This window comes from Charadrius vociferus, unplaced genomic scaffold, assembly GCF_000708025.1.
Source record: "Charadrius vociferus isolate BGI_N301 unplaced genomic scaffold, ASM70802v2 scaffold72, whole genome shotgun sequence".
In the NCBI taxonomy this organism is placed as follows: domain Eukaryota; kingdom Metazoa; phylum Chordata; class Aves; order Charadriiformes; family Charadriidae; genus Charadrius; species Charadrius vociferus.
In genome coordinates, this window is record NW_009647830.1 from 3,202,682 (window position 1) to 3,217,807 (window position 15,126).

The following is a 15,126-nucleotide window of genomic DNA, read 5'->3' on the forward strand; positions in this document are numbered from 1 at the left end:
GGTGTCCCGGTTCGGCGGCCGGCAGCAGTGTCTCGTAGGGCCGGGCACGTTGCCAGCAGCTCTTCGGTTCCTGCCAAACTTCTGGAGGTGTTAATGAGTGGCTCTGGGTGTGACAGCAGTGTCTCCTGGGTCCTGCAGCTGACTTTGGGCATTATGGGGCAGGTTCCCCTTGCGAGGAGACAAATCAGCACCAACGTTGCATGTGGGGAGTGAAGGGGTGGCTTAAGTCTGCTACGAAGCAAACTTGGGGGAAGAGGAAGGGAAAGCATCTTCAGGTAGCCAAAATCCCGCAGCAGGTGACAGGCGTGCTGGGGGGGCTGGTTGTGGCAGGCAGGAGGGCACAGTAAACTGTTGTAATGCACTGAATTCACGTGGTGTTGGGTTTTTTGAGCTGGAGTGGATGTTGCTGTAACCGAAGTGACGGCGAGCGAGGTGGGAGATTGCCTCCCTGAGAGCAGTGGCCCGAAGTGGAGCTCTGCTCCTGAGCCCACGCAGCCCCAGGAGAGCACAGATCTCCAGCTGCCGAGATGAGGCAGCGTTTTTCTGACCCTGCTACAGGTGACCTATCTTTTTGGTAAACTTATCTAGTTCCTTTGTTTCCTTTGAAGCCCCGTGCTATGTAGAATATCTTGCTGCTGTGTAATGCTTCTTGTCTAAGCGTTTCCGAGTGCTCTGCAATCAGATCTCAAAATGTTTCTGGAAGATAAGATGTCCTGTAATCCTAGTTTTATAGAAAAGGAAAGTGGAGCGCAGAGTGGTTAAATTACTGCAGCAAATTCGTTAGCAGCAGAACTTTGTAGCAGCAGAGCGGGTGTGTTTCAGAATTCATGCCTTCTGTCTGTGGTCAATGGGAAATACAACTTTACAGTTATAAAAATGCATTTCTGGGCAATGGTTGGTGTCAGGCTCTCAGTAATGTTTTCTAAAAGAAATTCTGTGGCTGCAGATATTACCAGTCTTTGATAGACCTACATACCAATGGGTCTGGCCCCTTCAAACTTAGTGTGAATCATTATTAGTGGAGCAATAATAAGTAATTGTGAAGATTAAATCCAGAGCAGAATGTTAAAAGGAAAGCGATTTCCTAATCAGAATGTATGTTGCTGTTTATGATCTTCAGAGATGGCTTCCTATTATCATAATTACATGGAAAGTTACATCTCTTGTACAAGATTCTTGCATTTGCGGATAGTTCTGCTTTTAGAGTCATTTCCCAGTGTTATGAGTACACCATTATATCTCTTATCCCTTCCCTGATACATAGCAGGCTTTGGGCTAGAATTATCCTGCTTAATTGTCAGCCTCCTGCCTGCTGCCAAAAAGGTACTTCTATGATATTGCAATATTTTTTTTTTTCTAGTCCTTGTATTGAGGTACTTTTCTTTCCAAAGTGAGATCAACCCTCAGCAAACGAATGGATGCAAAAGTACTTGTTAGATCAAAAATCAGGGTTTCATTTTGATTAACGTGGTGGATCACTTCCAGTCACATGCTGCACTTTCTGAGAACGTGCTAACTAATCTTTTCCTGCCACCAGTAGTAAACGTCTCCTTGAGACTGCAAATAAATTGGCAGCATTCCCCAAGGTCACACATTCCTGACAATATTTAATCTTTTTTTTTTTTTTTTTTTTTTTTCCCTTTTTCCTGCAAAGGGACATTTTCCATTGACAGTGGAAGTTTTGCTTGTTGTTTTAAACAAAATGGTGGAAATCTGAACTGCAGGCTCCCTATAGTATTTTTTCTCACTATTTTTACTATACCCCACTCCAATGGGTCTATTAGAATGGGGCTTCTAAGGTGTTATGAGACTACCGGTAACTAACGGGGACTGCTGTAGCTATGGCTGTAATAAAGCTGGTAAGAATATATGGGAGAGAAGTGATGCAATGAGGTCCAGAGTGCAGAGAAGGGCCATAACCAGGGGCCAGAGCCTGGGCTGGGATGCAGCAGGTAACTTTGTCTTTTCTGCTGGTCGCAGCTGGATCACAGGGATAGAAGGACCCTGGTTACAAATCTCTAAATGTAGGAAACGCTGGCTTGGAGAAAAAAAAAATAAAAATCCTAAAATCTTATTCCCATGTCCATTATGGCTCTTATGCCCAATTTTGTATGTGCAAACCGGAGGATGGCCGCGCTGCCCTCTCCAGCACCCAAAGGCTGTTGACGTTGCATCTAGTCTGGGCTTGGGCAGAAACATGGGGCTGCTCTCCCTCTCAGCGGGAGGTGGCTGCGTGTTTGCTTCATTTCTGCTAGGTCAGTAGGAAGACTAATTAGGCAGCCAGACAGAGTGCATTTAAGACAGCACATTTAAAACAGGGTTATTCCTCTCTGTGTTCATCCCCTTATCTCATCTTTAGTCATTTGCCTTATATTGCCTTTAATTCCTATCAGCATTGATGCTGAATGCTAATTGCTCTGGGTGACTATATTTCAAAGTTATCATAAATTTTACAGGCTCTAGGTTTATTTTCCATATCTATTGATTTCCTACTGATCACTCCAGCTTCCTGAGCTTTTACTCTCAGTCTTTAGGATTAGGATGGCTGACAGGCCATTTCTCGTATTTCTTTTTGATATAGGAGGCTCCTGGGATCTGGGCAATGTTAGTCTGAGGCGTGTGAGAGCCTGCGTGAATGGCTCCTGCCAAGGGGAGGCCTGATTTTTCATGCCTTCTCCCTCACCCAAGCTCTGATTTGGTGACTCCAGGGGGACATTGTTTTGGCGGTGTCAGGCTGGTCACTCTCTGTGGAGGTCAGTCCTCGTCCCTTCCTCCCCCAAGGACACAGCAGCAGATGTTATTGTGGCAATTTCTCCTGGCAATGCATTTGGATGTCTGTGAGCAAGGAAGCATTACAATGTCGTGGGGGATTTCCATCCTCTCAGTAGCTGGTGGGGAGGTGAGTATGAGCAGCAGCAGGAGGTAAATCTCCTCTCTGCCTCCTCAAGAATTGCAGCTGCGCGTATGTGGGGACAGCCAGGACAGCACTGCGCTGGGGTGCTGGGCAGTGGGACAACCGAAAAAATGCTGTGTAACTGCTAAAGAATTGAAAACGTACTTGGGAAAGAGGTCTGGGGTTTGACAGAGTGTGTTAGGACAGTTAGGGCAAGGAAATACTTGGTTCATGAGAAAGAAGTCATTGGAGTCTTGATACCTCCTTTGGGGTGAATGGATAGTATCTGATGCTGGTGTGTATGTGAAAGTCACCGTTAGAGGCAGGGGGACACGAGTGTCATGTTGGTGTTAGCAGGTCATGTCTCATGGTAAGACCAGAGCTGTGAAGCCAAACAGTGCTGTGGCACCGGCGTTTGCACTGCAGGCATCTGGGGGTGTTTTCTGGGGCAAACACCATCTTGTCCTTACACCGCCGCGTACGCAATGCATCAGGGTGGTATTTATGAAGACGTTCAAATGCGTGTGGGCACGTACCTGTAACGTGGACAGGATCAATGTTTTTCAGTATCAGCCTGTCCAGCGGGATGGGCTGGTCTAGGACGGTGCAAAACCCGCCCTCTCTTATGAAGGACTGCAGCTCAGGAGTGAGGGAAGGACAGACCGGGACTAAGCCAGTGTCTGAGCCCCCGTATTTCTGGGAATAGAAAATGAAATTGGTTAGCTGGTTGTCTGCCATCTGCTCACAAAGCACTAAACAGCCCTAAATTATGTGTTTTCTCTTATCAATTAATTGCCTGAGGAACCTCAGAAAAACTCATCCATACCTGGAGTTCTCCTGCAAGATCATACCTTGTACTAAAAAGACACAATAGAAACACAGTACAAGTCCACAGGCAGAAAACAGTCAGTCTAAGGTGTTCAAAGGTATTTTTTTCCCCTCTTTCCCCGCCCCCTCCCATTCTCTTAATAGCAGGACTTTTTCTCCATTCCTTGGTGGTGCGTTTCCCCATCTCCCCTCCCGTAGATGCAGAACACAGAATTGCTGGGGCTCCAGATGGGTTGCAGCCCTTCACAGAAGGTTCACCAACACACAGATGTGTGACAACCCTCAAAGAGACTTGCCTAAGGGCACCAGCTCTTCGTGAATCCCTGCTCCCTTCGTACCCCCTGTTGCTAAGGGCTGGTGCTGCTGGTCTAGAATCTCTCACTGCATGTCTTCTCCATCTCCTATGAAAGCAGAACACTTGCCGCTTTAAAAAAAAAGCCAAGAAGTCTTTAAATCAGACACAAACATCTTGAGATTTAGCACAGGTCCACTTAGCCTTAATTTACATGAGCTTCATAAACTTAATGAGCTAGGTGCATTCCTACACTGAAGCTTTAGGAATTTCAGGTCAACCGGTGCCTTTTTTTGGTGGCTAAATACAGAAATTTATCATCTGCAGAACTCTCTATCTAGCAATAATCAATAATAACTTCCTTAAGAGGAGTCATTATCTCCAGTTTAAACAAGGAGAAATGAAGGCAAAGAGAGGCCATATGCAACAGGCTATGTTAGAACTGAGAATAAATCCAGCTTTACATTTATTTTAGCATTTCACTGTTTTGTTTTGGTGTTGTTTTTCTTTTTTTCTTTCTTCTTTTTTGTACTTCTTTCCCACAGTTCTGATATCTCTGGGATAAAAATTTCTTAGGTTGCTGGACTGAGTCATGAGGGGAGCATTAGAAAACTTCATACATTCTTGAAACTTTTCTGAGGTTTAGGAATCCAGCACATCAGAACACCACCAGGAAAATATTAAGGTCTTGTAATGTAAATTCTGCCTGTCATAGTGTTCCTCTAACATACTGAGCCTAGAAGCAGGATTTTGAATCAGTGTTATGGTCTGTTATTAGGATAAGGAATTATCACCCATCCTTCATGCTGATTAGTCATCTTGTATTTTTATTGTCAGATCAATCTTCCAAAGTACATTCAAACTATTTACCAAGCTAAAAACCGTAACAACCGCAACCGTGTATATCTCTAGCTATTATTACCTTTTTGTTACGTTTAATTTTGGTAATTAATAGGAAATCATCGAATAGGAAGAGGTAGACGTCAAGGAGTCTTGTGCTTTCTGAGGAGGAAAACAAAAAAGTCAATTTGATGTGAATATTTTAAGGAATTGCTACTTCTAAGATGAGGCACACCTATGAATCATTGCATCTTGCAGAATGCTTTTAACAAAGAAGTGTGGTTTCCAACATAGTACACAATTACTCATCCCCTAGTCTGCCCTCTCAACTGCAGGGCTTCAAAAATCGTAAGTCTCTTGATGATTTTGCCTACTAATACTTACACCTTGTAGCAACTACCTCATTATGAGAAAACAACTACTTGCTTGCCAGGAAAAGTGACCAAAATCACCTGGAGTACCTACAAATACAACAATCAGCTTGCTATAAATTAGCAAATCCTACCTGGTAAATAGCGAACCTTCTGAAAATGGCAGAGATAAAGGAATAGAGAAGTGCCACCTTTTCCTGGTACCTTTAAATAGTGGCATGCTGCCCTCTTTGCCGGCTTTTGCAGCGATGAAACGTTAATTGATAGCATCACAAAAGCCTTTCAACAACTACACAGAATAGTGTTGACTTATCTTTTCTTCCTAGTTTAGAGGTCATGAGGGTGTGAGGAATATAACAACAAATGTCTGTGAGAATGCTTCCAAGTCTTTCAGGTTGATCTCCAAGCCATGTTGAAAACTCAGATATTATTATAATAACCAATAGGGAGCAATTTAACAAAAGCAAGAGTAGTTTTTTAAGCAACTTGCTGCAGTAAACTTGGACTCTCTCTTGGATTTGCAGAGCTTGGTCCTTTGACCTCTTCCTTGTTTATGGCTCGTTCTATCCCTTTCCATGAATCTTTCTTTCATTTCCCTTTTTGATCCCAACTTGCAGTCCTATTTCACTTCCAGAATCACCTCCTTTCTCTGCTGCAGGCTTTATCCTTTATAATCTGTCCTCTGGCTACTCTGTACCAATAGGGCAGCTCTGGCTGTGAAGAGTAGGCGTGACGTGCTGAGCTACTCTTCACAGCATCTGGGCTTGGTCAGAGCTATTGCTTCCAGGCAATCTTGCAGGATCCTCAAATATGTTCTTGGGTGTTCGGTTCTGAAAGGTTTGGCTTGAAAACTTCTTGTTTCATTAACGTTGCACAAAGCAACGCCAGTAACTACTGAAAATTAAAATCCTAACTAGGTCATGGACCAGCCAGCTGCATGGAGAATAAAGAAACTACCATAAGGACCTTTTTATGTGCCAGTGGATATTCAGAAGACTACAAAAAAGCAAGTTAACATGTATTAGACATCTTATAAAAACTACCCTTCTGTAAGTTTCTATGAAGTCAAAAACTTTGTAGGGGTTTCTCCACAGCATCTCTTGTACAGCAATAGGCTTTTGTGGGAGTTACACAGGAAAGAATTATGTGTTGTAAACTCTGTCTACTGCTGTGGACAAACTTTTCTGTTTCTTTGATTTATACTGCATTCACAGAGTCATTGAATGGAATTGGTTGGAAGGAACCTCTGGAGGTCTCTGGTCCAACCCACTGCGCCAAGCAAGCCAAGCCAGAGCAGGTTGTTCAGTCAAATTTTGAATATGTGCAAGAAAGGAGACTGTGCAACCTCTCTGGTCCCCCGTACCAATATTTGAACACCCTAATAGTTGACAAGTTTTTCCAAATATCTCATGGGGGAATACCCCATGCTGCAACATGCATTGTTATGTTTCATCCTTTAGCTCCATCTGCCTTAAACCAGCCATTAGTTGGAGACAACCGTAATGTCTTCCCTGAGCCTTCTCTTCCTACATCTGAACAAACTCTCTTCTCTTAGCTGCTCCTATTCTCAATTACAGGATTACCAAAAAAAACCCCATGCAATTGTGGTCTCAGTGATCTCAGTTTCGTTCAAACAAGCACAGTTCCCCTTAACACCAAACTTGTGTGCGTCTGTTCGGAGTTGTGACTTTACGACATGCTTCTTTCTGTTGTGCAGCCTTATATTTGACCTGCATTTTCATTTTTGTCTTGAAAGATATTTCATTCAGACAAGTGGCCAAGTGCCAGGCACTTTTATATTGCAGATTGCAGGCAGCTGGCTGTCTTGGTGAGTAAGAGTTATGCTCACACCTCCTTCTCCATTTTCTCATTACGTATTGCAGAAAGAAACGTGGACACCCAATGGCCACCCTTACCTCCTCATTTGGGGCTGGTGTCTCATCAAGAGAGCAATGAATGCAGAGGGAAGCACTGGCAGGAGAGGACTCAGTGTCTTGCTTTCTCCTCTGCCTGCCACCCCCTAAACATCAGGAGCAACCTTTTCTTCTGCTCTCCCTGATGTTGTGCCTTCTCCTCTGCTACTATAATTCTCCTCATGTGGGAAGAAAAGCAAAAAAAAAAAAAAAGGCTGCTCCCTTCATAACAGTAACAGTGGTGGTGGGAGACAGGAAGTGTTGGGTTCTTACTCTCTTCACTTCTGCCCCTGAGGAGGTGGTGAAGAAAACGTAAGGCAGGAGCTGTGCTCATTGCTCATTTCTGCTGCGCCACTGCTGCCGCCTTGCAGCCACCCTGGCACACAGCTTCCAGCATCCTTGCAGAGGCTGGTCTTCTCCAGACACAGAAAGTGATCAAACTGCCCAGACTCTGCTTCCTGATCATGCAAGGAGGAGATCCTCCTCTGCGGTGCAGGTAGAGGTTCTGCAGCAGCTCTCCAGCAGGCAACCTGTGCCCTGCTTCAAAACAGTGCCCGTGTGTCTGGAGACATGAGTCTCCGCTCCACCAGGGTGACAGACACCTGCGAGTGGTGCTGTAGAAATCAATGTGCTCTCGTGGGACCACCGGGCTGCCTGTGCTGCTAATTGCATGTTGTGCAAGGGCTCTGTTCATGAAAGGGAAGCCACCTGGCAGGAGAACACCTTCCTGTTCCAAGCAATCCATCAAAACAGCAGTCTTAGCAGAGATGAAGTATGAAATTAAATAAAAAGAAGGAAAAACCTCTGGACTTTGTAATTTCCAATGAAGCACATAGATATGGTGCCAGAGAGGTGACGTACGTTGACATCGGTCCCCAGGCATGTGGGGCACCTTGTACAGGACAGCCTAAACTCGCTGTTTTCCTATTGTCATGTTCTTGAACGTGACAGTAAAACACCCCCTTTGAGTGGCAGGCATTGGCCAGTTAAGCTGATTTCTTAAGCAGCTGGCAGACTGAATATCCAGATGTGACAATAAGCAATCATGCAGATTACTCATCCTTTTGGCAGTTTGGCTTTCTCAGTCTTTCTCTGATAAGTTTTACATTTGCTCCCCCCCCCCCCCCCCCCCCCCGCCCAAATACTGTTGCAGAGGTTCATTCTGGACCTGCTGTAACAAAATACAATTCTGTTAAGCTCACTCCTGATACTAGGATGTTTAGGGATGTTACCTGCTAGCATTAGCCTCCCTTCATGAAGGAGAAGTCTGGTCGCTGAAGACAAAATGTTTTCGCTGCTGTTTTCTCTTAAGCTTTGCTTCAAATACTTGACCCAAAAAAAAAAGAGAGAGAGAAAGAATGGGGAATCTTGTGTATCTGATGATGAACTGGGAGGAAACCTTAAACAAACTGAGCACACCTGTGCTCTTATCTCAGGCTAAATGCATCACACAGCTAACAACTGAGCATGGCTGTGTTTCTTCAGCAGTGCTATTGCTTAAATGTGTTTACGCTTTTGAAATGTTAAGCTGGGTTTTTCTTTTTCGGAGTGAGTTTAATGGGTTTTGCAGCCCTGCATGTGAACAGGCATAATCCTTGAGGTGTGACCCACTGGATGATGTCACCATAGTGCTGCTTAAAGTCTGTCTGGGTAAGGAGGTAACCAGAACAGAAAGGTGCCCGTGTTCCCAGGTATGCTGCATAATTTTTTTGTAATGCTATTTAAAAGTAGATAGAAATTTCTTTAGCTCAGCTTGAGGAGTGAAAGAGGCAAATAGTTTCTACTTCGTATCCTTATGAAAAAGGTGGCAATACTTACACCCATCCCATTTCATTCTGCCCCTTAAAAGCAAACGCTGGAGAGTCCTCCTGGATCATAGGATTGTAGTCTCTTGGATGCGAGCTGAGAGCACCCCGTGCTGCCACCCAAGGCGCTGAGCACAGCCTGCGTGTTCAGCTACAGTGTTTGCAGTGCTCAGGCTGCAGCTGCTCCTGTTAGAGCAGAGTCACCCCCAATAACTAGAGTATAGACAACAAACCAACTTCAGACCACGCTATAAAGATGGATAGGAAACTAAACCTGGCTCAAGGGAAAAATGTCCTTTAAAAACTGCTTACCTCTGGGACAAAGAATCTCTTGTCACGATCCCAGACCTGAGGCCAAATTATGACCTCTTGCAGCTGCCTGAACTTCTGAAAGTTGTCCAACCACTTGACTTTACCTTCCAGATCCCCTGAAATATGTGAAACATCAGTTATTGCCAAGGTTGGCAAGAACAGTTGTGTTTCTAGAAGATGCTGAATGCTGATTTTTCTCCAGTGGAAGCCAAAGTGCCTTCACATGTGAAGCCCCAGATGAAATCTTGACCTCATTGTAAAAAATGCCTAAGCTCTTCTTAGGTCAGCACAGCCAGAATTTCAAACCATGCATTCAAACATGCTTAAATTCACTGCTACATGAAAAGGCTGTTTACTAATCTGACTGGGAAACACGGGGAATCATACGAAACTCAATTAAACTGTAATCTTAAGAAGTTCTTTTAAAAAAAACCCTCTGCCTTTTAAACTGTCTGGGGTAGTGTGAGAGAAATAATTTTTATTATATACAGCTTGATCAAAAGACTGTTAAAAATAATGAGAATTAATTTGCGGGGAAGTGGTACCAGAAATGACTGAAGTATTTAACTGGGATGGGGGCGCCTCAGAATGTGAAAAATGGGGACTAAGTCTTTGCTAATTCAAGGCCATATGGGGAAAACTTTAGTGGACCTGCAACTTAAATTCCAAGTTTTTGTCTTGATGGATATTGCAAATAATGGTTTCGGACACACACACATACACCAGAGCGAGAATGCTTGGACTGCAACTGTTCCTTATGTCACCGATTCACTGATCAAAAAGTGGAGGCAGATATTTGTCAGGTGTCTGTGAATAAAGAAGGGTCACCGCTCCATCTTTGGTTTCCTTGGCCCAGAGGTGTCAAAAATCTGAAAGGACCTATTTCTTTGCCAGTAATATTCCCCAGATATCCCTTGATCTTTTGGGGCCATACTTAAAACTGCTGTCCTTCCAGCAGAAGTCCCCAGACTAGCGACAAAACCATCTTATTTTCCTATGGGACCCGTTCTGTGCCAAAAAGTGTGCTCCTTGTGTGTCCATTAGGCTAGACTCCTCATAAGATGTGGGAAGAAGAGAAAGAACTCGAGTCTCTCTTTTAGGTGGTAATTCTGTCACTGGAGTATTTACCCAAGAAGAAGGAGCCCCAGATTCATCTGTCTCTAGAAGACGTTAACTCTCTCTCTGCCTCATCTCCCAAGGAAATGTTTGAGCCTTCAGCCTCCAGGAGAAGGATGGTGGCAGAGAATGAGCCACCACCATGCTGGGTGACTCATGGCCCTGGTGTGCTACTGGTTAGGGTGAAGTGCTGCCCAGCACCTCTCCCTGCCAAGACTGGCAAAATAAGTGTTTTGCTGATTCTCTGTCTTGTCTTTGATTTCAGTGAGTGCTGCATGAGGCCTTTGGGGAATAAACATCCGCTGATGTACTATGACCATAAGACACTTAGAGATGCATTTATAGCTTCCTAAACAAGACTGAATTAATAAATTATTTAGAATTAATAAATTATTTACTTAAAACAAAATGCAGGGAAAAAAAATATATTTCTGGACCAACCCCTTCTTTTTTCACAATAGCTAGAGAAAATCTGTAGCTGAGATAGCTCTTCAGCTACTTTACATGCTAGGACCCTGTCATTTAGTGAAAGGTCACTGACATAATATTCCCCTCGTGAGTGCAATTTTATCCTATTAAGCGTTAGCCCCAACAAATCCTCCCTAGACATAAATCCAACTCAAAGACTTCTTTGTTTGAGATCTTTCTTAATTTGTTCCAATTTGTGATCTGCTCTTAATTGTTTGCATGTCACTGCAGAGGATTCTAAGCAAATACAAGTGACTCACTGATTTGGGAGTCCTGTGACCTTGCTCAGAGAGGCTTTGACAGCACAAGGGTGGCACCAATCACTTCCGACAGAATGAGGAAGGGCTCAGGATTGTAGAAAGGCATGCACATCTCATTGCATCTCTGCAGGGAGACCGGAGCCATTCACACTCAAAGGACATGCACAAAATGACCGCATAACTTGCTAATTGTTAATTGCACACTTGACTTTTAACCTTAGCTACTTACGGATGGACTTTTCCACCTTCTCTTTAAGTGACCAGATGAAGCCCTTCTCTGTTTCGTCAGTGCTCCTCTTCCAGATGTTGTTAAGGAGGAGAGGATAGCGTGTCAGTCGATGCAAAGGAGCGACCAGCAGCTCCGGCAGATGCAGCCTCTTACACTGTTCGTTCTGTTCACACCACTGCTGAAGACAAGGAAAACCTGCCTTAGGCCTCAGCTTCCTCCCTGGCAAGGACGTAGCAAACAGTTTTCTGCATCGTCAGCTGACTATAAGGAGGCAGGGACTAGTTAAAGATGAACTTCCCACATAGTGACAGCAAGAGCAGCCTAAAGACTCTTTACAGGGGGAATGGCATCACTCCTGAGGTTCACTTTCTGCATTGCTGCTTCCCGTTTCAGATGCTGTGGCCATGCTAGCAGATCAAGCAGTGCTCTTTTTAATCTGCTGTTTTAATTTCATCAGGAAAACCTCAGTTACGTTTGAGGGCCACCTTACATGTTAGGGTCATCTCCCACTGGGCACCTTTTTCCTAGGCATGAGTGTATGAAATCCTTGTCAGGGAGCAAGTGATGTGAAACTCCCAGGCCCTAAAAGCTGCAGAGTTTGGCTGCTACAAGGAGGCGTTCTCCCAGTTTTGGGCTGCCTGTGAGAAAAGCCCGCTTCTTCAGGTTTCTCCTTCTAAGCCTGTAATGTTGAAGGTCAATCTTAAGTATATAGAGGGCACGCTGGTCTGCTAATAAGTCAGAAAGAGCAGAGCCCTTTTCTCGGGAGCCCCACCGCTGCGCTGGCTAGAGTTGTTACTTCAGGCAGATGCGGTGTCGGTAGACGGAACCTGCTCTAGTGCTGTAACTTTATAAAGACATCACTGATAGCTCTTTCCAGCCTTAGAGGGAGGTAAATGCTCACTTACTGGTAGTGTTTTGATACCAGGTTCTACGTTTGCTTTATCTGTGGTTAAGCAAAACCTGTCAGAGGAGCTAAAAGACGGCCGTTGCAGAGGGGTTGTTTGCTGTTCTATCCAGGACGTTGCTTCTTCCCTAGGGGCACATGGGTCAGCAAATACCCGTGAGTGAGGAAGGCAGCCTGGCTTTCTCGCCAGGGCTCAGCCAAAACCCACCCTGATCTCTTGTCATGGGCTCCCAAGACACATGAAAGCACTGACGTGCTCCTGGATTTCTACTCCCCTTGTTTTGGCTTATATCATTTACCCCTTTCCGTAAGCAGAAAGAAACCGTCATATGTGTCTCCAGTTTTGAGGTTTGTGTAAGTCACTGCTGATGCAGCATAGCATAAAGGCTGGGGGTTGTTTTGCACTCAGGGAATGTGAGCCCTGTCATCCGCTAAAGCATATAATACCCTACATGCTGTGGTTCCACTCAACATCTAAACCAAGCTGATAAGCAGGACGTGTGTCAAAGTAAAATACTTGGGAGAGATTTTTACAATGCGGCTTGATTTTTATGTCTTTTTTTTCTGTAATTGTTCCACTTTGTTAAGGTGGAGGGCACCAAATCAAGGGACTATGTGCAAAATACCTGAATGATAGAGGCTGGCAGTACGTATTTTCTGCCTGCAAAAATGCAGCTGTTTTTTCCCTTTTCCCTTCCCCCTCTGGCCTGTTCTAAATGACAAGTATGGACTTTCACACGTCCAGGGGAGCATACACTCAGAAGAGTGACTTCATATCTATGATACCCTCTGCAGTTCAAAAAATCTGTGTAAAATGCTATCATCTGCACAGTTTTGCTTCCGATGAACTTTCCTAGTCTGCTCTTAAAATCCTCTCATAAGGCAGGAAGGCTGAAAAGAACAACAACAACAAAGCCATCATTTTACCTTCAGGTAGATGCCAAAATCTTCTCTCGGTCTCAGGTTTTCCAAGTAGAAGACAGCAGAGGTGTAATTAAGGCAATAAATCTGGTGTGTCTGGCAGAGGTCACCCTGGAAGAACTGCAGAAAAGACTTGGAAACTTATCAAGAAAAAAAAGTCATGACAAAGGGAGGAACAACAGTTTGGGTTTTGTACCTGAGGTTTCCTTGTACTTAGGAAAACAGGGGAAGAGGGAAACAGGGAGTTCAAAAAGTAAAGGGCAAGTTAAAAAGTAGTAAAAGTGGTAGAGTAGTAAAAAAACCACAACAGTGCTCAAACAATGCATGGAAGCACACTTCTAAGAGCTCTGCAGAGGTGTGAAGCGTTCTTAGACTTTGTTCTCATTAGAAATAAATGATGTGAAAATCATGTTGATGCTGAAGATAAAACCCGCTATCTATGCAACAACTTTACATGGCCTCATATAGCATGTCACTTTATATCCAAGTGTGTTAGAAATGTTGAATGCCATCTGTGACAAAACTCAGTTTTGTCTGAGATTTTGTCTGTCTCTCACAAACATAATTGATAAGAACACCTGAAGTCGGAGGGAACGGGGGTGAGAAGCCAAACTCTAGCCTCCTTTTCCCTCTTTAAAATCCTAACCCTGTTTTAGTATTTTCCCAGAAGTTTTCTAATGGCCACTACTGCTAGGGAAAGTTTAGGTCCATGAATTGATTTTCTGTCTGTATTAATATTTCCGACGTTTCAGTCATTGGGAAGTTGTGCAGGAAATATTGGATATGTGGGAGAGCCCCTGGACAGGGTTGTTGGGACGACTGCCTTGTTTTCCATGCGGACTGCCCCAAAGGGTTGCAGGGCAGTGCGCGGCAGCAGCAGGATACCTGTGTCTGTGCCTCTCTGTTGCTCAGCAGACACAGGCCCACCTGCAAGAGGTATTTCAATCCCATTGAGCTCTTAATTAAGCACTTAAATACGCTCGTGGATCTGGTCCATGTAGTAAAGGAAGGATCTATGTGATGGAGTGGAAGGAGGGAGAGAACATCCAGCAATGAGGCTGAGATCTGGTCTCAGGGAAGTATCTTCCATAGAGAGAGAAGCTCACCTCTGCCGGTGCAAGGTCTCCTCAAGGTCTGGGCTACTGTTCCCCAGGAAGGGAAAATCATTCCACACTTCGTTCCACATACAGAGCACCTTTTCATGACCACCTCAAACATGCCAGCGAATAGAAAGTAAAACATCCTACTGACAGGAGGTGCTTGAGGCTGAGATCAAACTGCCTGTGACAGATGGCATGTCCTTGACTGACTTGATTGCTCTAAAGCACCTGTATGCTATGATTAATGGTCTGCTGCAAGGACTTGCTGATATTAAGCAAGAATACTGCTAATTATGTTACCTTTCTTAGTATGGAGCTGAAATCCATAGGAGAGTCTGACTTGCTGACATGTTGCTTCACAGTTTCAAAAAAACTTTTCAGAAAACTGAGACTTATCTAAGTAAAGGGGGGGAAAAAAAGAAATTAGCACCAGTGATCTTCTGAAGTTAAGTTTATAACAACTTTATTTCCCATCCCTGGTCTCTTCGAAGGTTCCAAGCCTAATGGGGTGCCTATACTTACCTCCCTGATACTGCCAGAATTAGCTTTTATTAGTCAGGAATGCTTTAATTAGAACCTAAAAGAAATCTATACAAATACCCACTTATGTCATGATAATGCCATATGACAAAAGCTTTGAAACAAGATTAGTTATTCCATTTAAACTTATTTTAGGGTAGCATCTGTATTTAACATGAATTGACATGAGAAACTACAATGGATGAATGGTACCTACTGGAAAACACTGATTGTCTATGACAGAGCTGTGACAATTAAGGAAGTCTTCACAGTCATTTCAAGAAGATACCATCTTTCATAGTTTGAGTTTGTTTCATGTTATTGGAGATGAGGGAAATTTCTATAAAATGCTATA

General features: G+C 44.0%; 1 protein-coding gene across 1 annotated transcript in view; it reads right to left on the minus strand.

The window, feature by feature from the left end:
- The window catches only part of PLEKHG7 (pleckstrin homology domain containing, family G (with RhoGef domain) member 7), a 34,853-nt gene that overhangs the window by 3,578 nt on the left and 16,149 nt on the right, over positions 1 to 15,126 (minus strand). Inside the window, exons 5-11 of the mRNA XM_009882655.1 lie at positions 14,553 to 14,648; positions 13,159 to 13,272; positions 11,328 to 11,502; positions 9,255 to 9,370; positions 8,370 to 8,463; positions 4,936 to 5,015; positions 3,430 to 3,589 (exon numbers count right to left, since the gene is read on the minus strand). Of these exons, the coding sequence (XP_009880957.1) occupies positions 3,430 to 3,589; positions 4,936 to 5,015; positions 8,370 to 8,463; positions 9,255 to 9,370; positions 11,328 to 11,502; positions 13,159 to 13,272; positions 14,553 to 14,648 (835 nt within the window). The remainder of the gene's footprint in view (positions 1 to 3,429; positions 3,590 to 4,935; positions 5,016 to 8,369; positions 8,464 to 9,254; positions 9,371 to 11,327; positions 11,503 to 13,158; positions 13,273 to 14,552; positions 14,649 to 15,126) is intronic.